The following is a 25,642-nucleotide window of genomic DNA, read 5'->3' on the forward strand; positions in this document are numbered from 1 at the left end:
TGTGGACTTTAAGTGTAAACAAGGTTTATGTTTGATTCTACCTAAGAGTTAATGAAATCATATAAGGCCCTTTTCCCTTTTTCTTACCTTTGAAGTTCACGGAATTCATTTGTACCATATTCCTCAAATCATTATAACAGTTATCTTTTATATACCAGAACTTACTTTCCTTCCATCTCCCCAGGTGATTTTAGCATCTGGAATATATTCTGTTTCCCCTCCATTGCCCACCATCATCCTAAATTGTGACAACTTCTCTTTATTTCTTTCCTATTCATCTGTGGCCACGTGATCCCTGATAGGACTTTTCAGTCTAAGCCCAGCTCCCCCACTTCTTAGCTGTGTCATTTCTTAAATGCTCCTTAACCTCTCTTTGTCGCCATCTCCTCATGAGAACCTAGTGATACCCATCACAGGGTTGTGAGAATTCAGTGAAATCATGTATGCAAAAACACCTGGCTAGTCTCTGCAGCATAACAGCAATTTCCCCTCCATTGTCAGTACCCGCATCCATCAAGGCTGAAAATGCCTTTTGTTACAGTTTAGAGCATCTCTAAGCAGCTTTAGAAAGGAAAATCAGAGAATTGCATGATTCCTAGAGCCTTCTCTTAGCTGTGGTTCCCCTCATTTAGGGACAAAGCCCAGACTGGTGAGGGCACCTCACCTTTCTTTCTTGCTGGATTTGAACATACAATGAGGAGTTTGAACTTTAAGGCTTTTCATTGACTAGTTTCTACACATTTGAGAGACACTGTGTTTTCATGGTAACATAGCATGTCTTTCCTTCTCTTAGGTCACTCTTGCCTTCTTTCTGCTTGGTCCCTATTCTCCATCTTTCCCTTCCCCCACATCACAATGAAGAATCCAAGCTCTGGCAATTCCAGATATCCAAAGATCAGGGCAGGCTGACTAATTTTGCCCAGACTTTCTGTGAAAGCTCCGCATGTGCTGCTGTTTTGGGTTGCATAATTGATTTAATCTCTGATTTTAGAAGAACGTTGAACTCTTTTTCATGGGACTCTGCATACATTTCTCTAGGGCAAAAGCTGCCCTACTTTTTTTTCTCTCTGGTATCTGTTTAGTGCTAGGCCATTTTCCCCCCAAGAAGCTAAACTACCCTCCGTGAAATAAATGAAATCACAGTTGGAAAACAGCTTACTGGACAGACTTCTAACTGCCAGATAAGAGCTACACCACACACATTTTCTTAACATTCTCCTCCTCTCCAGCATCCCTTCTTTCTGCTCTAGCACTTCTTTGCTTTGTCTAAGAGGATACATTAGTCACTCAGCTGAGTACCTAGGTGGAGCTACCAAGTACTTTACCATCTTATTGAGAAAACAGGCTGTGGGGTCCAATTCTTGCATGCCCATTGGCCTACTATTTGACTCCAGGAAAATTTACTAACCTCTCTGAGTCTTACTTTCAACAGTCCTTTGTAGCCAGATGGCTGTGAAGCTTGGACTATAGAGCTAGGTATGCAGCAAGCTGGCAACTCACACTGAGCCTTTGGCTACCCAGGTATACATGGGGTGCCAACTAGGGAACTTGATTTTATGCCCCTGAAAGACCATTTAGCCAAAAGAACAACCAGGCATTTTTGTTTCCATTTACTTCATATCATATTTGGCAGCCTCATTCTGGGTTATGTTTTCAGGCATTTTGAAGTGGAAAGACACATTTGATAGCAGATGTATTTTGTCAACTTCTCTTATCCAGTTTGGAGATAATCTTCTCATTAGTTGCTTCTTTAAAAATCTAATATGCCTACTAAGTTGCTTCAGTCATGTCCGACTCTTTGGGACCTTATGGACTGTAGCCTGCCAGTCTCCTCTGTCCAGGGATTTTCCAGGCAAGAATACCATTCCTCTCCAGAGGATCTTCCAGACCCAGGGATCAGACCCGCATCTCTTACTTCTCCTGCATTGGCAATGGTAGGCACGTTCTTTACCACTAGCGCCACCTGGGCTTTGTAATATTTTATATCCACTAAGATATATTCCTGAAGAAAATAATCTTTAATAGGTTCATACTCAGAAACACAGTTTCAGTAATTTCCCCAAACAATTCTCTTACTGTGAAAGTCAACAAACTCTGCAGTTTAACATCAACAGGTTAAGGTCAGAAGTAATTCCCAACTGTTCATTGAACATCATAGCCTGAAGATTGTGTCCTTATGCTGTTAAAAGAGTTTAAGCTTAGATAATAACCTATCATTTGTTTCATAAAACACAACACAAACAGACCATTGTTCAAATTCAGACCGTTACTTACTAGTTGGATAAATTTGGACAAATTCCTTAGCCCCTGTTCCTCATTCTGTATGAGTATTTAACATTGAGATGAGAATCTTACTTCTCCGGTGTGTTGTGAAGATTAATTGCTAAAATGCATGTAGAGCAATGTGGGGATCCAGCCATAGACAGTGTATCAGTCAGGTTTTGCTGTAATAATGCTGGGTAACAAAGATTCCCCAAGTCTCAGTGGCTCTCAACAACAAATATTGATGCCAGACTCAGTTTGACTTGGTTCCAGCTTGGTTTTGTTTGGGTCTGCTGCATGTTTCTTCATCCAGACCCTGGGGGCTATTTAAGGAATTCTCCATTCATGGCAGGAAATGTTATTATAAAAGATCAGATGAAACTTGTCCAGCATCTAAAGCATCAACTTAGAACTGGCATTATTGTCACTTCTACCCAAATTTCATTGGCCCAAACAAATCATCTGACCAGGCTCACTATTAATAGGTCAGGAAAGTACACTCTGCCTTAAAAAGAGTGAATATTTGCTGAGCAGTAATCCAGTCTCTTTCAGACAAGTTTACTGCGTCTCATTGCTCTACCTTTTCTTATTTTATCTGTGCAACATTGGCTGTTTTCCACCTTGTCTATTTTATAGCATCTATTTTGCACTTCAAAATTACATCACAACTTCCTTCTATCTCCTTAACTTCAAATAAATTTACATTATATATTTTTCTTTTTAAACAGGTACTTCAGAAAATCCCTTAGAAAAAGAAAAAAAGCTTCTAATTCACCTTAGAGCTTCAGAGGGAGTCTTTTGTGACCGTTTCAGTGGAATTCACATTGATCCAGGAACAATTGGTAAGAGTATAATGCCATTCTTATGAAAAATGAAATGTATGTATTTCTGATAGGGAAGTATCATTCATAGAACACCTGCTAAATTCCAGGCACCCTTCCAGAGCATTTATATTTATGATTTCATTTAATGGCTCTCCTGAAAGGAGTATCCGTTCTAGAGATGTCAAAACTAAGACTCAGAAATGATAAACAATACTCTGAAACCCACACAGTGTTATGTTGTCAGAACCTTAGATTTTTATCCAGACTGATCAGACACCAAAGGCTGGACAGTCCATATTATCAACTTTAAATACTGTGTGATTATTCATAATATTTTTAAACTGATAGGTCTATAGATTACTAAGAAACATTTACTGTTGACAGTTTCTTCATTTGAAACTGCCCCAGTACCAAGTCCTATTTTAAAATTCATCTATAGAAGAACAAAGAAACTGGGACTGAGCTTGTATATGTAGGATGTAAGGGCCACACAATAAAGTAGTTTTAAGGGAAAAGTATAAGAGACTTTTTATAGATTTCTGGTATTTTCTTATTTTCTCTGTATGCAATTCCAATTTTATAAGATCTCAGTCGCTCGGTAATATGGAAACAATCATGTTAGGATAGTATGAAGTTTGATAACCTAGTTTCATAAAGTATAGCCATTGCCATATAATACTTTGATAGTGCTTTGTTGCTTCCAAATGATTTTTCATACGTGCTATTTATCTTTTTATGAACACAAGGTTAAGGAATATTTTACTTTATTCCAAGTTGACAAACTAGATGGGTCATAATAGGAACACAGACTTTTTTGTCTGTGGTAACCACTATGTTCCATGGAGTGCCACCAAAGATGTGAACTAGACTTGTGTTAGGAGTATATGAAGGTGTATGGCTTGATGCCCAATGTCAGCTGTATTGCCAAACAAGTGTTTTTTGAAAATTTCTCTGATGCTAAATTGAAAAAGGAATGAAATGTTTGTCACTGCATGAATAAAATTTAAAATAATCCCTTCAAGTATTATAATCTCCTTGAAACAGCTAAGAAATTGTGTCATTTTGCAGTAAACCTTTGGTGACTGGGAATGATCAGGAAATCTTCTTTCTGGTAAATTAAAGGAAATAAACTTGTTTTTGCTAAAATCTTTGTTGTTGGAAATTCTTCTAATTACTCCAAGTTCCTCTCCTATCTAGCTTCCTTAGCTAATAATGGAAAAGATTAATTTTTGATAATGATGATATTATATTACTGTTATGAAAGACTGATTCCATGACATGTCCTGAAAGTGGGAATATTGTTTTCATTCCCACTAATCCTTATTTTAGTTTTATTATCTTCTGACTTTTTGCTGAATTAGAGTATGGTAAAATTGTGGGTGTTGACACGAATAGTTGATTAGGTTCTAATTAATTGAGCTTTTTTAGTTCACATTGGATGAAAGCCCAAGGCATACTATTTATGCCTGACTGGTGTTTACTTCCTTTATTTATGCATTTGCTGCTAAAAATTGTGAAATCTTTGGATTTCAGTAAAAGAGGTACATTAATCCAGGGGTATGAAGGAAATCAATCCATTTGGGTACAGGAAGAAAATACTAGAAACTTCTATTCAAACATGTATAAATGTATTCATTTGTATGTATAGTTATTTATCTAATAACAAATAAATAGACATGTTAGGGGTGCACAATCATAATTTTGGTGCTGCTTGATTTCATGCTCAAAACATATTTAGATGATTAAAATATGGTGAATTTTGCCTCATGTGATTTTAAGTGGCAATAAAATGTGTAAGAGGAAAGACCTGAAGGAATAAAACTGGACTTCATCAAGCATGTCCCTGGTAAGACTTTAATTTATGAGTCTGAAATAAATTATATTTTGAAACAAAGGAGTTAGAGATCTATCCTTTGATATCTGTAATGCAAAAATAAAAAAAAAAAAAATCTGAGGTCCAACCACGGAAAACAAAGCTAATAGCACCAAATCTCTTTCTTCAGGAAACAAAATTACCATTTTTTTTTTGAAAATCTACTGTATAACACAAAATATCAAAACCAGTTAGCTTCCAACAGAATTGCAAATGGTTTGGAGACACTTAATGGTGGAAATCTAACTAGTTAGCTGTTAGAGTGGTCTATTTCCCAGCTCTTCTAGATGTGATGTAGCATTCATTTCTCTATAGCTTTAAAGAGAAAAATGTTTCATAGCCATGTGAGATATAGTTGACCTGCTGAAAATAAAGCACTTAAATGTTCTTTTTCTAATAAGGTGGACATCTTAACATATAGTTTCTGTATCATGTATCTTGCACAATAAGCACTCCAATGAATTTTACTTGTGTGGTCTTAATTTTCTTGGAAGGAGTTTCCTATCAAACTGTTGCTCCTTTTATTTTCAGGAGTGTTTGGGAAAGTTCAGCTTCATAGTGCTTATCCTAAGAAATCCTGGACACGTCTTGGGGCTGACATTGCTTCAGGCAATGAGAGGTAAGGAATGAGAGTAATTTAGGGATATATTTTTTGGTTTAACTTGCTTCGGCCGGAGGTTTTGTTACAATAGGAAATTAAGTTTTAGATTAAGAATCATAATTCAATGTTAGATAAGTGGGAAATATTAAAGGCTACAGGGATTTAAAATACTCTCGGTAACACAATAGAAGGACAAAACAAGCAAAAGGCGGGGAAGGATATAATTTATTTAAGGAGTAAATTTTATTTATCTATTTTTGTTTTGTATTGAGGTACAGCTGATTAACAATGTTGCAATAGTTTTGGGTGAGGTTCTCAGCCACATATATACATATATCCATTCTCCCCCAAACTCCGCTCCTGTCCAGGCTGCCACGTAACATTTGCAGAGTTCTATGTGCTGTAATGGTCCTTGTTGACCCAATTTAAATATAGCAGCGGGTACACATTCATCCCAAACTCCCTAACTATCCCTTCCCCCAATCCTTGCCCATGGCAACCATAAATTTGTTCTCTAAGTAAGGAGTAAATTTTAGATAATACATGTTTACTGCATTCAGTAAATCTTTAAAAAATATGAGTTCTATGAGATAATAGATAAAATATGAGGTGGGACTACAATATCTGAATTGAAATGATGAGACAAAATGAGTGAGATGAAGTATATAAAGAATGTTATGAAATTTAAATTCAATAATGGAATGTAATAATGCTTTAATGGCAATAAAGAATGAAATCACCGTTGCCTCAAAGTGAGTGCGTGTGTGCATGCTAAGTTGCTTCAGTCATATCGGACTCTTTGCAACCCTATGGAGTTTTAGCCGGCCAGGATCTTCTGTCTGGGATTCTCCAGGCAAGAATACTGGAGTGGGTTGCCAAGCCCTTTTCCATGAAATGAGTAGGCAACATGAAAAAGAAACTGATGGAATCTACATGAATGAAGAGTTAAGATCAAGAGATAAAAATAATAAAAGAGAAGGTATTAGAAATAGAGAACAGAAAATAAAAGCACATTTTGGTAATGGGTCTTCTTTTAGTAAGAGTCCAGAATAATGAAACCACAAAGAATAACTAAAACTTAACTAAAATACACATAAAAGACTTGGAATTAGTTCCATTTCATTTGAACAACATTGAGAATCATGACTGCTCCAAATCCTCACAGCACAAGAAAAAACAGTGAAAAAAGTCAAATAAAAACAAAAGAAGACATAAAGCTTGATAACATTAGAATTCTCTACACCATTAAATGTCAGAAGATAGCAGTGCAAAAATCTATACTGTGTAGAGAAAAATGATTATAGGCAAAACTTTGGCTTATAAACATAGACCCTGGCAAAATGCTGTTCACATATGAAAGCAAAATATACCTTCCACTTTGCAAGAACTGAAAACAATTAAAAACTGTGTTCTAATAAAGAGATTAAACTGAATCTAAAATTTAATAATGCAAATAAAATCCAGAAATTGTAAAAAGGTTAATAAGAATAGGTATAGTAAGGAAAGTTTTACACTAGACAACATAATATAGAAATAAAATAAATCTCTAAAAAAAAAATGAGAGGAAATTACCAGAAAAAGAAATAGTAATGAAAGTATAGATATGAGTATAGATATAGTAAGGAAAGTTTTATACCAGATACTGTAATATATTATGTTATATATGAAATATATAAAGTAAATCTCTAAAAAAATAAAGGAAATGAACAGAAACAAAAATAATAATGAAGGTAATGAAGTTTGCTTACCTCTTTCAGTTTAAAACTTTAAATTAGATTAAAATTATAAAGAACATATGAAGAAATATGACTAACATAGTAAAGACAATTTAATTGGTATATATAAAATATATATCTGTTTAACCCAATATAATTATAATTAAAAAGTTTAATAAATTTTAATAAATTATATAGACCATAATCACAGTAAAATAAACAGAGATTAACACAAAATTTTAGCCAACAACCTTCATCTTTTGCAAGATGGAAGAAAAAAAATGATTACCTTCTCCTAAATAACTTTTGTATCAAAGAGATCAAACTTTTATCAATAGAATACTTGGAAAATAACAGTAATGAGAATAATTGAATAAGACATGGCCATACATGTCATCACATTAAATGCTTTTATTGTTAAATAAGAAAATATAAAAATAAATGAACAGGTTATTAGTATTCAAACCAGAAACAAATAACCACAAGCCTAATGAAATCAATCCATACCTGATAAAGACATAAATTGGTGATTTACAAAGTAGGAAATTAGTAGACTTGATTTTTTTGTTTAGAAGTACTGATATACTCTTCAATAACTAAGCACACAAAACAAAATATAATTCAGAAATGGAGATTCAGATATAACAGATATTGAAGAGAGTAAAATTATAATCTAAAATATGTATATCTATAGAGTATCATTCTGAAATTAATAAAAAATAAACTATATGTAGAAACATAAATGATCATAATTGGCTAAAGAAGACTAAAAATTGAGAGAAACAATAACAGCAAAAATCATAAAGTTATCAAATATTTATTTCCAAGAATACATTTTGCTCAGATAAATTTTTTTTTTTTTTATTATTTTTTTTTCCAGTGGGTTTTGTCATACATTGATATGAATCAGCCATGGATTTACATGTATTCCCAATCCCAATCCCCCCTCCCACCTCCCTCTCCACCCGATTCCTCTGGGTCTTCCCAGTGCACCAGGCCGGAGCACTTGTCTCATGCATCCCACCTGGGCTGGTGATCTGTTTCACCATAGATAGTATACATGCTGTTCTTTTGAAATATCCCACCCTCACATTCTCCCACAAAGTTCAAAAGTCTGTTCTGTATTTCTGTGTCTCTTTTTCTGTTTTGCATATAGGGTTATCGTTATCACCTTTTCTAAATTCCATATATATGTGTTAGTATGCTGTAATGTTCTTTATCTTTCTGGCTTACTTCACTCTGTATAATGGGCTCCAGTTTCATCCATCTCATTAGAACTGATTCAAATGAATTCTTTTTAATGGCTGAGTAATATTCCATGGTGTATATGTACCACAGCTTCCTTATCCATTCGTCTGCTGATGGGCATCTAGGTTGCTTCCATGTCCTGGCTATTATAAACAGTGCTGCGATGAACATTGGGGTGCACGTGTCTCTTTCAGATCTGGTTTCCTCAGTGTGTATGCCCAGAAGTGGGATTGCTGGGTCATATGGCAGTTCTATTTCCAGTTTTTTAAGAAATCTCCACACTGTTTTCCATAGCGGCTGTACTAGTTTGCATTCCCACCAACAGTGTAAGAGGGTTCCCTTTTCTCCACACCCTCTCCAGCATTTATTGCTTGTAGACTTTTGGATAGCAGCCATCCTGACTGGCGTGTAATGGTACCTCATTGTGGTTTTGATTTGCATTTCTCTGATAATGAGTGATGTTGAGCATCTTTTCATGTTTGTTAGCCATCTGTATGTCTTCTTTGGAGAAATGTCTGTTTAGTTCTTTGGCCCATTTTTTGATTGGGTCATTTATTTTTCTGGAATTGAGCTGCAGGAGTTGCTTGTATATTTTTGAGGTTAATCCTTTGTCTGTTGCTTCATTTGCTATTATTTTCTCCCAATCTGAGGGCTGTCTTTTCACCTTACTTATAGTTTCCTTTGTAGTACAAAAGCTTTTAAGTTTCATTAGGTCCCATTTGTTTAGTTTTGCTTTTATTTCCAATATTCTGGGAGGTGGGTCATAGAGAATCTTGCTGTGCTTTATGTCGGAGAGTGTTTTGCCTATGTTCTCCTCTAGGAGTTTTATAGTTTCTGGTCTGACATTTAGATCTTTAATCCATTTTGAGTTTATTTTTGTGAATGGTGTTAGAAAGTGTTCTAGTTTCATTCTTTTATAAGTGGTTGACCAGTTTTCCCAGCACCACTTGTTAAAGAGGTTGTCTTTTTTCCATTGTATATCCTTGCTTCCTTTGTCAAAGATAAGGTGTCCATAGGTTCGTGGATTTATCTCTGGGCTTTCTATTCTGTTCCATTGATCTATATTTCTGTCTTTGTGCCAGTACCATACTGTCTTGATGACTGTGGCTTTGTAGTAGAGTCTGAAGTCAGGCAGGTTGATTCCTCCAGTTCCATTCTTCTTTCTCAAGATTATTTTGGCTATTCGAGGTTTTTTTGTATTTCCATACAAATTGTGAAATTCTTTGGTCTAGTTCTGTGAAAAATACCGTTGGTAGCTTGATAGGGATTGCATTGAATCTATAGACTGCTTTGGGTAGAATAGCCATTTTGACAATATTGATTCTTCCAATCCATGAACACGATATGTTTCTCCATCTGTTTGTGTCCTCTTTGATTTCTTTCATCAGTGTTTTATAGTTTTCTATGTATAGGTCCTTTGTTTCTTTAGGTAGATATACTCCTAAGTATTTTATTCTTTTGGTTGCAATGGTGAATGGTATTGTTTCCTTAATTTCTCTTTCTGTTTTTTCATTGTTAGTATATAGGAATGCAAGGGATTTCTGTGTGTTAATTTTATATCCTGCAACTTTACTATATTCATTGATTAGCTCTAGTAATTTTCTGGTAGAGTCTTTAGGGTTTTCTATATAGTGCTCAGATAAATTTATGGCATATTCTTCTACTCATTCATTTGTCATCACTTATTGTGTTGTATAATCTATTCCATAGCATAAAAAAAATATGTGAAGATTGCCAATTTGTTTTAGCAAACATGCATAAAATAATTTTTAAAACAGCTGCTAAAGATAACTCAAAATGAGAAACAGGCAACATCCAAGTTGTATCCTAAATAAAATAGCAACAAATGAAATCCAGTAATTTATTGGAAAATGAGTGATTTATTCAAGCAAAGCAGGATGGTTTGAAATGAATCAATATAATTTACCTAAATAAAAAAATATAAAGACTAAGAATTTGTTCAGTTTGGTATAAAACAGAAATGCATTTAGTAAGATTCAGCTTGCATTTTTGGAATAAATGATAAATTAAGACTATAACGATATTTTTTTAATGGGGTGGTTTAGTCATTAGTTGAGAAGCACTGCTTTAAGTAATAATACAAAATAAATAATTAAAAATCTCTCTTGGAAATGGCAACCCACTCCAGTATTCTTGCCTGAAGAATCCCATGGACAGAGGAGCCTGGTAGGCTACACTCCACGGGGTCGCAGAGTCGGATACGACTGAGAGACTTCACTTTCACTTAGACAAGCAATTTTCTTTTCTATTGAAAAACTGACATTAAAAATCACTGTATATTACAGCTCTCATTAAAAATAGTTATCAAATTTTTAAACAGTATATTGAATCAAGAAAAATACTCTAACTAAAAAAATCAGCTGTAACTACCAAGAAGAATTCAAATTATCATTTTTTTTTGCAGATTATATACACTTTTGTTCTAGAAAAGTAGAGAATCATCCAAAAAAACAAAAGCATTCAGTAAAAGCACAAATCAATAGCCTTATAATATGTGAGCAATAAAGTTTTAAATTACAGTGTACAGTGTTATTTAAAATTTCAGTTTAAAATATCTATATATAAACAAGTGAAATTACAGGAGCCATAAAAGCAGATCTATAAAACACTAGTCAAAGGCATAAAGGAGATTAGAATAAATGATGATGCATAATATAAATGGCAAAACTCAATGCTTTAAAACATGTCAATTTAATGCAAATTTAATCACAAACCAAATAAATGTGTTTTGAATCTGACTCATTAAATCTATGTCTTTTGGTGCAATAAATACTTGAAGATAGTCAAATATTATCAATTGCTTAAATATATATATATATAAATACATATATATATATATGTGTATTGCTTCACTGGTAGCTCATCTGGTAAAAAATCCTCCTACAATGCAGGAGACCCTGCTTTGATTCCTGAGTCGGGAAGACCCTCTGGAGGACCAGGCTACCCACTCTAGTATTTTTGAGCTTCCCTGGTGGCTCAACTGGTAGAAAATCTGCCTGCAATGTGGGAGACCTTGGTTTGATCCCTGGGTTGGGAAGATCCCTTGGTGAAGGGGTCTTTCATATATATATATATAAATATCTTTAATGTGAATAATTATTGTTATTGGCACCAGAACAGGAGAAACTACATAGCAATAGACCCAGGTATGTATCATTATTTAGAATTGGAATAAATTAGCATTTCAATTTTAAGGGCTTCCCATTTAGTTGAAAATTTGTGCTGGAATAATTGGTCAATGCTTTGGAAAAATATAAAATTAGATTCTCACTTTATCCTTCACTGTAAGTTATCAGTTCAGTTCAGTTCAGTTGCTCAGTCATGTCCAACTCTTTGTGACCCCATGGACTGCAGCATGCCAGGCTTCTTGTCCATTATCAAGTCCCAGAGCTTGCTCAAACTCATGTCCATCGAGGCGGTGATGCCATTCAACCATCTCATTCTCTGTCGTCCCCTTCTCCTCCTGCCTTCAATATTTCCCAGCATCAGGGTCTTTTCCAGTGAGTCAGTTCTTCACATCAGGTGGCTAGAGTATTGGAGTTACAGCATTAGCATCATTCTGGACAGGTTTCCTTTAGGATTTGCTGGTTGGATCTCCTTGCAATCCAAGGAACACACAGTTCAAAAGCATCAGTTCTTTGGTGCTCAGCTTTCTTTATGGTCCAACTCTCACATCCATACATGACTACTGGAAAAACCATAGATTTTGACTATACAGAACTTTGTTGGCAAAGTAATGTCTCTGCTTTTTAATACGCTGTCTAGGTTTGTCATAGCTTTCCTTCCAAGGAGCAAGTGTACTGTAAATTATAGATGAATTTAAAATGACTAAATGTTATAAAGCAAAACCATAAAATTATCTGAAGAACATGTAAGTAAATATTATGTGATTTTGAACTAGGAAACACTTGTGGGATCATAACAAGAATTACAACAAACATAACAGCAAGAAATAATAGATTTGACAAGATTAGAAAGATCAGTATTTCTGCATGTCAGTTACAAAATAAAATGGCAATTGACAAATGAGAAAATAATTGCAATATACAATAGTACGTATGGAGGGTTGATATTTTTGTATGTAAAGCACTCTTAAGAATAAAAAGAAAAAAGAAAAAAAAAAAAAAAGAATAAAAAGAAAACAATATGAATACCCTAAGATTAATTGCTAAAGAGTTGAATGAATTGCATGAATCACAAAAGAAGACATGTGTTTGACTAACAAACATATGGAAAAATGTTCTGTACTAGAACTGAAATAAATATTAATCAAACAAAAATTAAATACTGTTCTAAAATTTCAAATTGGCAAAAATGAAAAAGAATGAATTCCAGGTGACAAAGGGGAAGAGATATAAGCAGTGGGGATGGGGGAGAAATATTACATATTAGCCTACTTTTGTAACTAAAAATAATATTTATATATCCATATATGTAAATAAATGTCTGAAAGACATATAGCACAGCAAGGAAACTGTTGATGAGTTGATAGATAGCTGCTGCATTGGTGTGTTTTTCTTTAAGTACAGAATATCTTAATAGAAAATTGTTATTTTTGTAGTTATGTTAATATTGTTATATATTTCAGCACAATTTCTGTGAATTCTTACCACATGTCAGACACTGAATGTTGGCCTGAATATACAATTACCAGTGAAAATTGACATGTTATCTGCCCTCAGACATTAATCAAACAAATAAAAATTAATGTAAAATCACATCTGTGATAGAGGCTATGAAGGAAGGTGGTATAGAATTCTGAAAACATGAGAACTTGAGGAAATGATTGAGGTTAGAGAAGAGTGGTTTCAAAGGTGGGAACTAAAAGATGAGTGGGCATTCACTAAGCAAAGTGGGGGCAGGATGTGTGTGAAGAGCACAGTAGCCAGAGCAAACAGCACTTAGTCATTCAGTAAATAGCGCATGTGCCAGGTGTGGCTATAACCACTGCAGATTTAGAGGCAAATTTGAAGAAATGGCTGTCATCTGGGAGTCTACATCTTATTGATGGAGACAGACAATAAACAAGCAAATAGAAAAATATAAGGGACATAGTTACATAGTTGTAGATTATAAAATGTGCTAGTAAGGAAATAAACTGGTTGGTATGATTCAAGATAGCTGGGGGGATATGAGGTGTATCCTTTTATATTGAGTGGACAGGGAAGATCTTTCTAGAGAAGGGAAATGACAGATACTGAGTCATATAGTACCTTGTTTACATGTGAGAGGTCAAAGGGAAAGTTACAGAGAGTTTTATGCAGAGGAATTGATGGAATCTGATTTAGGTTTTGAAAACTGCTTGGACTTTCCTGGTGGCTCAGCAGTAAAGAATCTGCCTGCAATGCAGGAGACACTGGGTTCTATCCCTGGGTCAGAAAGATCCCCTGAAGAAGGAAATGGCAATCCACTCCAGTATTCTTGCCAGGATAATCCAATGGACAGAGGAGCCTGGTGGTCTACAGTCCACAGGGTCACAAAAAAGTCAGGCACTACTTATCAACTAAACAACAAGAACTGACTGCTATGAAGTTGAAGACAAGAACAGAAGCTGGGGTATCTGGAGGTCAGCTGAGGTCAAAAACATGGTGGTTGGGACTAGGGAGGAGGCAGTGGAGATGGAGAGAAGAAATGATGCTGTCTGATTGCCGATGAATTGAATATTGAAGTAGGGGGAGTCCTTCTGGTTTTTTGATTGATCAACTTGGTGGGTGGTGGAAGAAGGCACCGAGATGGGAGACTGGGAGAGGAACAGACTTATCAGGGTGGACGTTGGCAGGGATGTGCTAAGTTGGAGACACCAAGTAGAGATGTGAGGAAGGCAGTTTAAAACAGAACATAGGGCTCAGTGAGACCATGACAGTGAGTCATCCTGTTGATGAAGTAGATGGTGTCACTGACCTACAAGTATATCAACAGGGAGAGGAGAAAATCAGAGCCTGGACATGAGATTGAGGCCAGTCTAATTTTTTAGAAGTTGATAGAGGGGAGTCAGTGCAGGTGATGGAGGCAAAGAGACCCAAGAGGTGAGTCTGTGCTGGGAAGAAGAATGGAGAACATGAGGGATCTGAATGCCAGGATGGCTGATGAGGAGAGAACAGACCAACCCATGATGACAGGGCTTCAGGGGTTAGTTATGAGGCAGGGCTATATTCACAGATGTTATCAAGAATTTCAGTGTTTAGCCTCCTAATAGCATTGTGCAACTATTTTAGGCTTTGAAGGAGATTGTATGGGTGGGAGGTAGCACCAATACTCACATTTTTATGTCTAAAAAAACCATCCTAGGTACAACATAGACAACAGGAGGGGCCAAAAACCGATCTAGGATCTAGGGACACTACTTAGGAGGTGCAAGTGAGAGACAGTGTAACTTGTAGTCAGGAGGTGGAGTAGCAGTGGAGAGAAGTGCACAGGTGTATAGACAGGAGAAAAAATCTCTAGGATTGTTACCAAAAGAGTGTGGGGTCTGGCTGCTTGCTGCTCAAAAGCCAATAAACAGGCCAGGCTGGTTGAAAGCAAAGTCTCCTTTACTTCAGATGCCAGCAACAGGGTGTGGGGAGGGTGATGGACATCAGTCTAAAGGTTGACTCTTCCTCCCTTACAAGGGGTGGTGAAAGCTTTTATAGACAGAGTGTGTGTGGAGGGGAGGGGGAGTTGCATGCAGAAACAGCATAGTAGTCTCTAACAGTCATTTGCAAATTGATCATCAATGATCTGACCAGCATCATCTTGGTTGTTTTAAGTTCAGTTCAGTTCATTTGCTCAGTCATGTACAACTCTTTCAGACCCCATGGACTGCAGCATGCCAGGCTTCCCTGTCCATCACCAACTCCCAGAGCTTGCTCAAACTCATGTCCATTGAGTCAGTGATGCCATCCAACCATCTCATCCTCTGTCGTCCCATTCTCCTTCTGCCTTCAATATTTCCCAGCATCAGGGTCTTTTTCAATGAGTCAGCTCTTCACGTCAGGTGGCCCGAGTATTGGAGTTTCAGCTTCAGCATCAGTCCTTCCAATGAATATTCAGGGTTGATTTCCTTTAGGATTGACTGGCTTGATATCCTTACAGTCCAAGGGACTCTCAAGAGTCTTCAAAAGCACAATTCAAAAGCATCAGTTCTTCGGTGCTCAGCTTTCTTTATAGTCCAACTCTCACATCCATACCTGACTACTGGAAAAACTATAGCTTTGACTATATAGAACTTTGTTGGCAAAGTAATGTGTCTGTTTTTTTTAATATGCTGTCTAGTTTTGTCAGCTTTTCTTTAAAGGAACAAGCGTTTTTTAATTTCATGGCTTGCATCATCATCTGCAGTGATTTTGGACTCAAGAAAATAGTCTGTCACTGTTTCCATTGTTTTCCCATCTATTTGCCATGATGTAATCAGGACCAGAGGTCATGATCTTAGTTTTTTGAATGTTGAGTTTTAAGCCAACTTTTTCACTCTCCTCTTTCACTTTCATCAAGAGGCTCTTTAGTTCTTCTTCGCTTTCTGCCATAAGGGTGGTATCATCTGCGGGTCTGAGGTTATTGATATTTCTCCTGGCAATCTTGATTCCAGCTTGTGCTCCATCCAGCCCAGCATTTCGCGTGATGTACTCTGCATATAAGTTAAATAAGCAGGGTGACAGTATACAGCCTTGACGTACTCCTTTCCCAGTTTGGAACCAGTCTGTTGTTCCATGTCCTGTTAGTTTTTATAGTTACAGTTAAACTCAGTTCCATTTGTTCCCATTTCTTTGAGGCCAGTTCTTGGAATTGTGGCAGCTCATGTCCTGGGTACAGTCTGGTCATCATGTAGTTAACTTCTTCCACCTGATGTTTTAGTATCTATAAGACAGTTCACAGGATATGGCTTAGAATATTATCTATAAGCCCTTGAGAAAGAGCAAAGAAAGGTCCTTGACTATGATTCATGATTATATTATTATTATTTAGTCTCCTTTGATTGTTTTCCTTTGTTTCTGCATTTTTTAATTCTCTGATTAATCTTATTCTTTGACTACAGTTTTCCCAGGCAAAAGGCAGGCAGAGAATATGGTGGGAGGGGATGAGCAAGGACCATAGGATCCTCTCCATCTCAGGATGAATTGGGCGTGAGGTGCTTTCTTGGTTCTGGTTTGTGTAAATGGATGGCAGCACCATTCACTAGTGGAGGACTAAATTTGTTGGAAAAGATGAGTTCAGATTTGGTCATATTGAGTTTGAAGTGCTTTTCTGAGGCCCAAAAGAATTTGTCAGGGAGGCATTTCTAACAGGAATCAATAAGAATCTTTAATTGTTATCAGGTTAGCAAGTTGGAATTTGGCAGGAGCCATATGAATGGATTTTTCTTATAAGAATGTGTTAAAAACCTCACTCACAATCAAGTTACAGGCTATTCTGAAAGAAACTCAATTTTATTAATTAAAACTATCGATAGTAATTAACTAGCTGCCACTTACTGACTTCTTATCATCTAGGCTCACTCTGTGTCAGACATCTACCAAGCATTGTTACCATACATTATCTAACTTAAATCTATCAGTGCTACAAATTAGATGTTACTGTCTGCACTTTCTAGGTATAAAAACTGAGGCTGAAGAAGGTAAGTACAATTTCCAAGGTCAGAAAGGTTGGATTCTTACCGTAGCTTGTCTGATTCCATTGTTTGTGTTCTACATACTACAAATGTTAAAAACAATCATATTAAAAGCAAAATTATTGAGTATCAGTATCAGAGGAGTACTTTAATAGATTTATATATAATGATATATGGTTAACATTGTGCATTCATTTTATGGATTTCTTTTTTTAACCTTTTAAAAATATGTGAAATAATTTAAGACTCACAAGAAGTTGCAAAAATAGTAGAATTCCCAAGTACCCTTGATTCAGCTTTCCTTGATGATAGCTTACATAATCACAGACTATAAAATTCAACAAGTTGATATTAGTACAGTATTAACTGTACTACAGACCTCAATCAACCTGTTTCTTTAAACATTGATCTACAATCTTCCTGCTATTAAAAACCAATTTAATATGTCTTTCTAATATACTGTTATGGGGACAGATTTTCCCTGGACTCTTACGAACTTCACCAAGATTTCTTTGATGTTTCATGATTACGTTGATGTTTGTACTCTTTGACATTTCATGGTTATTTTATCAATCCTAGGATAAAGGTTTTAAATTGTATCTTGGTCACTGGAAGATTTTAAATGGTCAGGGTCCAATTTATATTTGAATCTCATTTACCTTGTGTGAATAATTGACTGTTAGGAGGACAAAGGTGGAAGCAGAGAGATTAACTGTTAAAACATTGCAGTAACATTGCAGTCTTTTAGGTGACAATGCTGATGGTTTAGAGTGGGATGGAATGAAGGAAAGAAGTGGTTAAATACATGTTGAAGAAGAGCCAACATAATTTGCTGATGGCCTGGGCAAAAGGAAAGAGTTCAAAGATCACTGCAGAAATCTGACTTGAGCAAGAGGGTGAAGAGTGGTATAATTTATCTAGAAGAGGACAACAGGGAACAGAGTAGGCTTATGGGGAAACTTCCTCAAAGGTTCTTTTTTTTTTTTTCAATTTCTTATCTCATTTAGTTTTTAAAGAAAGTGTGGAAAGCACTGGCCAATCCCTTTGTCCTGTTATTTTTCTGTTTCTTAAGTAGTCTATTCATTTATTCTATTACTTATAAGGAAATGACTCTGACCTGAAGAACAAATCATTTCTCATCTCAACCTTTCCTGAGGACCTCGGCTTTTAATTCTAAGGTCATCCTTGATGGTATCTATTCTCTTATCTCCCATATCCAATCAGTGATAGCATTCTATGGATATGTTTCTTTTTCTGTTCCTTTTCTTTATAGTTTATTATAAGATATTGAATGTAGTTCCCTGTCCTATATAGTAAACCCTTGTTGTTTATTTTACATATGGTAGTGTGCATCTGTTAATCCCATGTTGGCAATTTATCCCACACCTCCATCCCCTTTGGTACCCATAAGTGTATTTCCTATGTCTGTCTGTTTCTCTTTTGTAAATAAGTTCATTTGTATTATTTTGGGTTACACATACAAGTGATACCATATAATATTATCTTTCCCTGTCTGACTTATTTCACTTAGTATGACAATTTGTAGGTCAACGCGTGTTGCTGCAAATGGCACTATTTCATTCTTTCTTTTAAATAGCTGACTAATATTCCATTGTGTGAGTACACCATGTCTTCTTTGTCTTTTCATCTGTTATTTGGCACTTGGGTTGTTTCTATGTCTTTACTGTTATAAATAGCACTGCTGTGAACATTGGGGTGCATGCATCTTTTCAAATTAGAGCTTTTGTCTTTTCCAGATCTATGGCAAGGGGTGGGATTGCTGGATCATAGGGTAACTCTACTTTTAGTTTTTAAGGGAACTTCTACATTATTTACCACAGTGGCTGCTCTATGGATACACTTTGTTTGGAATATTTATTGTGTCTCCTGCTACACTCTCACTTTGGCACTTCTATGTGGCTTTCTATAACAGCTTCTGTACTGGCTTTCTGAATATTTGATAAATGCAATTAGAGGGTCAGAAATACCCTTATATCTCTTCTTTACCTTTACACTTCCTACTGGTCTTTAAAGATTCTATCACACCTCCCACAGGACATTCAGTCTCCCCTCCAGCACACGCTGATTTTCTACCATTTGAATCAATACACCATGTGATTTTATGACTTATAATTTTAATAAAAATATGCTTCTTAGTGATTGATACTAAGCTGCTTCAGGTATGTATGTCCTGTTCCTATAGTAGTGTTCTACAGGAGAGGAAAATACTGGTTTTTTTTTTTTTAATTGGTTTGGTGTATTATTTAGCATCCAGCACACAACAGAAATTAAAAAAGAGTTCTAATAAGTGTGTGCTACACTGGATTGATGTATCTTTTCTGCAAATCAGAATTTATGGAGCCTGTTGACTCAATGGCATCTTGTCTAATAAATTAGAATCTTGAATTTAAATTAAAAAATTACTATAATTATTTTTGTGCTCATTAATCAAACCTCATGATTATACTATAACAACTTAGTTCAAATATTAGAACATAGAGATGGTGGCCTTATTCATTTATTAGCAGGAGTTCAGGATCACATTGTAATATCCAAAAGAAGATGGTTCCTTCTGGTCCAATGAGCTAGTGGGTCCTAATCTCAAACTGGCTACTGTCTCCATGCTTGGAAAAGACATATGAGTTAGGAAGGGAGGAGGGACATAGATTCTTACAATGAAAATGAGCTTGAACATTGAGGACAGCAGATTAAAATTCTTTTAATTATGCAATTAACTAAAAGTGTAATTTCAAGTAAAGTACTTTCTCTGAGTCTCAGTTTCTTTTTCTCGAATAGGAAAAAAATCATACTTGGTTAATAGAGTAGTTATAAGGATTAAGTGAATCAATGTGTGTAAAGCACTTAGGCCAGTTTCTAGCACCAAGTCAGCCTCGCATCATGGTAGTTATTACAGTAACCAGGATTCTTTCAATGGAAAGTAAAAATAAAAGCAACCCTTCTTAATCTATTTGGGAAATTGCATCGGATCCTCCCTCCACCTCTCCTGTTTCTCTATTTCAGTCTCACTTGTTCCTGCTGAAGAGATTTCCACATTCTGTAGGGTGCAACAGAATCCTGAAGCCATTGGCTTTTCCCAGCTTTACCACTAGAGAGGAAATTTCTCTTTCTCCTTAGTTGCAATTCAAAAGTCTAGGAGACTACAGTTGCTAGCACTGTATTGTATAACTTGCTAAGAGAGTAGAACTCGAGTGTTCTCACTAAACAGTAACAAAAAAAGGGTGAATGTGTGAGGTGACTGACATATTAATTAGCTCAGTGGGGGATTTTTTTCATAATGTGTATGTATATCATATCAAATCAGCATATTATGTTTTAAATAAACTCACTTGAGTGAGTGAGTGAAAGTTGCTCAGTTGTGTCTGACTCTTTGTGACCCTATGGACTATACAGTCCATGGAATTCTCCAGGCCACAATATTGGAGTGGGTAGCCATTCCCTTCTCGAGGGGATCTTCCCAACCCAGGGATCAAACCCAAGTCTCCCACATTGCAGATGAATTCTTTACCAGCTGAGCCACAAGGGAAGCCCTACAACTTTATTTTTCGACTATACCTCATAAAGCTGGAAAAGGGAAAGGATTTTAACTAATGAAGGCAGGTTGGACCCCTTGCCCACACTTTGGCAAAAGGTTTGCAGCTCTCACTAGGACCACTTAGTGTGGTGAATGAGGAGATCAGGTCTCAGAAGAGATGTGATGTATTTCCTGGAACAAAGGAGAAAATAGATCAGGTAGACAAACAGTTGAGGGCATTCCCAATGGCTCAGGGGGTAAAAAATCCACCTGCAATGCAGAAGACACAGGAGACGTGGGCTCAATCCCTGGATTGGGAAGATCAACTGGAGGAGGAAAATGGCAACCCACTCCAGTATTCTTGCCTAAAAAAATCCCATGGACAGAGGACCCTGGTGGGCTACAGTCCAAAGGGCCCCAAAGAGTTGGACACAACTAAGCGTGGCATGGGGTGGCAGACAAATAGTTGACGCCAAAGACCATTCATATTGTCACCGTCATCATCAATATCATTACAGGATTCAGTTTCTTTAAACACCTCACATAGTTCATTGGAGTCTGAGGGTCCTCGGCAATTCCAATGGCAATTGACAAAAGAAAGTTTAAACAGGAGCTAAAAAAACAAACAAACAAAAACGCCTCAGTATTACTAAGGATCAGAATTCTATGGCCACTCTAATTCCTCAGGGAAGAACATTTTGACATCCAACACTCTGAGCCTATGGTCAAGTGCATCTGTGTCATTAAGATCTCCCTAAAGTTTAGTTAAATTCATTTAAGTCATAGATATTTCTATATGAATGCTTTCTACATGGTGGCAAAAACTTTTAAATTAAATTTGTAAGTATATTTGTTTCATTCTTTGTAATTATGTCCTTTTGACCAAAAGTATTACATTTTTCTCTAAACTAGGTAAAATTTAATGCAAAAATAAAGGAAGCTGCTGATATTTTGTTTATACTTTTCAAAAGTTATCTTTCAGGAGACTTTTGCAGTGGTTATTCAGTTTCTTCTCTCATCTCATATGGTTTCCATTTAGAGCCAATTATGTTGCAAACAACTCTTTTAATTTTTTTGTTTATTTATTATTTTTGGTGTGTTTTTCTCAGAAAAATGAGCAGATCTCCCCTCTCCCCTGTAGCTATAAGATTCTTATTAGTATTAATCAGACACATGAAATAGAGCTGGGATTCAAATCCTTAAGCTAGGATTTCTTGAAATGGTTGGTGGGTCTTCCTTCAAGTAGGAAGAGTGAATCTTTGTATTTAAGGAATTTAAGGAATATTGATACTTGACTAGCAGAGCTTTCTAGACTATTAATACTGGAACCAAAGTTTTCCCTGAATTTACCACTATTGCTGTGTAGACAGAAAAGGAGCCATGCCTCCTTGCCATTTGTATATTTTCTTAAGAGATACAGAATCTCAAGGTTTCAGTAGTAAACAAGAGAGAGAATTGTTCATAGATCTGTATGGTTTTGGAAGCCATCATGACAAAAGTTAAGTTCATTTATATTTTTATTGTAAAGTTTGGAATAATAATTTCAATAATTCCTTTTCTCTTTGCCTAGAAAATTGTGAGGAGCTCTGGGGTTTACATAGCTGCATAGTCTTATTTTCATTAAATATTAACTAACAAGTGGCATTAGTGGTAAAGTACCTACCTGCCAATGCAGGAGACATAAGTGACGCGGGTTCCATCACTGGGTTGGGAAGATCTCCTCGAGTAGGAAATGGCAACCCACTCTAGTATTCTTACCTGCAGAATTCCCATGGACAGAGGAGCCTGGCGGGCTACAGTCCATAGGGTCGCAAAGAGTTGGACATGACTGAAGTGACTTAGTACACACACAACAGTGTCAAAGTTCAGTAGCCACAGAAGACAGTACAAAATCATTTACAAAGCAGCGGTGTCTGTTTTGTCAAAATGATGAACAGAAATGCGACTGGGTGTTCAGTAGAGAAGATCCCCATGGGATGACTTCTTGAAGGCAAAGGAGCTTCAGGAAGTTTTTAAGACTGAAGAGCAGAATACAAGAGATGATATTTTAACTGATAGGTGAGAAGCACATTATCTATTTCTTGGCAGAGTGAGCAGGTTCATCAGGTTGGAGCAGAGGACTTATATAAGGGAGTTGAGGGATAAGGCTCTAATTATTTCTTAGTTTACATTATGGTTCATACTTTGCATTGCTCTGTGGGCTTCAACAAATGTATAATGGCATGTATCTATCCTTAAAGTATCACACAGAAGAATTTACAGCCCTGTAAATCTCCCATGCTCCCTAGGGAATGAGATTTAATTCTCATTTTTCACAAGGTATTTTCCTGAACATTGTCATGACCTATGTCTGAAAAGCTCTATTCAACAATATAAACAAAAATAAAAAGATTATCCCGATAATACTGGCCTTGAAGGAAAGGATTGATTTCAGTTATACTCCTAATTGGCTTTGGTGTGACTTTATATCCATCACCTGATTTTCTTTTTAAGAAGTAAATTTTTCTTCAGTATACTACCTAGTAAGTTAGAAAATTTAGATTTAAGTGAAAATGACTAATAAACTCACCTTCCATTGGCAAGCTGACATTTTTAGTGTACATCTTTTCTATTTTCTGCTTTCTGTGCATGCATTACTTTTATTAAAAATAAATGAGGCATATTATTTTATATCCTCCTTTTTTCAGTCAGTACATAATGAACCCTGTAATTCAGTGTTCTGGTACATTGTGCTTTTTAATGACTATATAATAATGCATGTGGGCTTCTCAGGTGGCTCAGGAAAGAACCCACCTGCCAACTCAGGTGAGGCAGGAAACTGGAGTTCGATCCCTGCACTGGGGAGATCCCCTGGAGAAGGAAATGGCAACCCATTCCAGTATTCTTGCCACGATAACGTCATGGACAGAGGAGCCTGACTGGCTACAGTCCATGAGGTCGCAAAGAGTTGGACATGACTGAGCACGCACACACACAATAATCTACTGTTTGAGTTACAGATCTCATACATTTGGGGGTTATCATACTATAGTCATTATGAAATGTAGGAGTCTTGCCTTTTATTATACGTGAAGAGCTAAGAATCATATAGATAGGAGGATGTCATTTAATGGAAAGAACTTGAATTTGATCAGGAGACTTAGGCTTAATTCAACCTCTGACTTCATTTAGTTATCTAATCTTGAGTTTTGTTATTTATTCTTTCTGAATCTTGGTTTCCTTGCCTTTAAAAGCTAAGGGCTGCTTTATTATTTTGTAACTGTGAGTTTTCTAGGATGTCATAGCAAATGAACAAAGCATGTCTAAATTCTTTAGTTAAAATTGCATAACTGACAGTAGTCTTGCTTTGTCTTTGTCAGTCTCTCTTCTTCTCTTTAATCTCAGGCACATCACATAGATTTAAATTAATTACAATCTTTGGTTAATAACAAATTTACAGCATTGGCCCATAAATGACCCCCTATAACTTTTTTTTTTTTGGTGCTAATATTTTACATGAATCATCTGTGAATTCTCCACTCACACAGTAGACTAGTGTCTGCTAGTCAGAATCTACTAGTCAAGGATGTTTATTAACCAAAAAATGTCTTCTAGCCACAATCTAAATTGTCATTTTTAAATGTAAATGTCATTTGTTTCATTCACCATTATGTCTCTAGCACCTACTATGGTGTGTGGCATGTACTGGTGCTCAGACAATATATGTTTCTTGATTGAAAGGCTTTCACATGGACCCGTTTCCTAGATGAAACTTTACTGATAGAAGAGACACTATTGTCAACACTTGCTAAAGTGTGAACATTAGCAAAAGAGCCAGGCAATTAATATAAACTTATACTGTTGAAGTTGGTAATGACTGTAACTGGAGGATAAAGCAGACATATTTACTAGGGAAAGATAGGCAGCAGCAAATGACTGAACAAAAACCTTATTAAATGGTATTTAAGAAAAAACAAAAATTAGCAAAACTCACATTGCATATTGTGATGAAAACACAATGCTTGGAACATAGCACCTTCAAGAAGTGCATACCTTTGTCCCTGCAATAACAGGGGGATAGGAGAGGAAAACTCCAAATAGTGTCACTTTTCAAATGAAGATATGAAACTCAGAAGAGTTACGTGACCTCTCAAGGTCCCGTAGCTACTAAGTGGAACCTTTAGGATTCACCGTGTATCTGCTTGACCATGAAGGAATGAGCCTTAAAAGTGTGATGAGAAATTGTCTGAAAATGGTATTAGAAGACTTCAGAAAATGTGAGAAAAGATCCTTTCTGAAATACCTTTATTATTCGAACTGTTTCCCAATCAAGGAAGTAGACTTCCATTTTAGGAAACTATACGGAGAGGGCATTACTAAACTCTCAAAATTTTACCCTTTCTTGTTCTTTCGTCTGGTGTTTCATGGCCACAGAATACCTTGGCTATCCCTGTATTGCATACATGTAAGCCAGAAGATGAACTCCATTAGCATTAATGTTTTGCAAAAGTCTTTTTTCTCCGTCTTGACGTTTCTACTTTACTCTCCCTGGTGGGAATTGCCATTTGCAGCGGATTTCCTCTTCTCCCTAGAATGAGTAAATCATATCTGAGTTGAACTGCCAGTGTACTTGATACGATCTTTATGCTGTTACAGAATTATAGTAGAGGACACAGTGGATTGGCGACCCCATGACAAGATTGTCCTCAGCTCCTCTTCATATGAGCCTCACGAAGCAGAGGTCCTCACGGTGAAAGAAGTCAGGGGCCACCATATTAGGATCCATGAACGGCTCAGACACCGACACATCGGTAAGGCTTTGGTTTGTTAGTTAAGGGAAGTGAATGAGCCAAGACAAACGTGTTCAGCAACCTGCCTGGGGACCTTGGATCCAACCGGCGTTCAGAGGGGATGGATAATACTTTACTGCTGCCCTAGGCTCATCCTAGAAGGCTTTATCTCCATCCCTTCATTAATTTTATTGCCTAATTTAAAAAAAAATA

The 25,642-nt window shown here is 36.3% G+C and overlaps 1 protein-coding gene across 7 annotated transcripts in view; it reads left to right on the forward strand.

Annotated features, from left to right (window-relative positions):
- The window catches only part of PKHD1 (PKHD1 ciliary IPT domain containing fibrocystin/polyductin), a 429,461-nt gene that overhangs the window by 283,963 nt on the left and 119,856 nt on the right, over positions 1–25,642 (forward strand). For all 7 annotated transcript variants that reach the window (XM_043450734.1, XM_043450737.1, XM_043450739.1 and 4 more), the window contains 3 exons: positions 2,991–3,104; positions 5,491–5,578; positions 25,296–25,450. In XM_043450734.1, coding sequence (XP_043306669.1) covers positions 2,991–3,104; positions 5,491–5,578; positions 25,296–25,450 — 357 coding nt within the window. The remainder of the gene's footprint in view (positions 1–2,990; positions 3,105–5,490; positions 5,579–25,295; positions 25,451–25,642) is intronic.

The sequence above is a fragment of the Cervus canadensis genome, chromosome 28 (assembly GCF_019320065.1).
Source record: "Cervus canadensis isolate Bull #8, Minnesota chromosome 28, ASM1932006v1, whole genome shotgun sequence".
In the NCBI taxonomy this organism is placed as follows: Eukaryota; Metazoa; Chordata; class Mammalia; order Artiodactyla; family Cervidae; genus Cervus; species Cervus canadensis.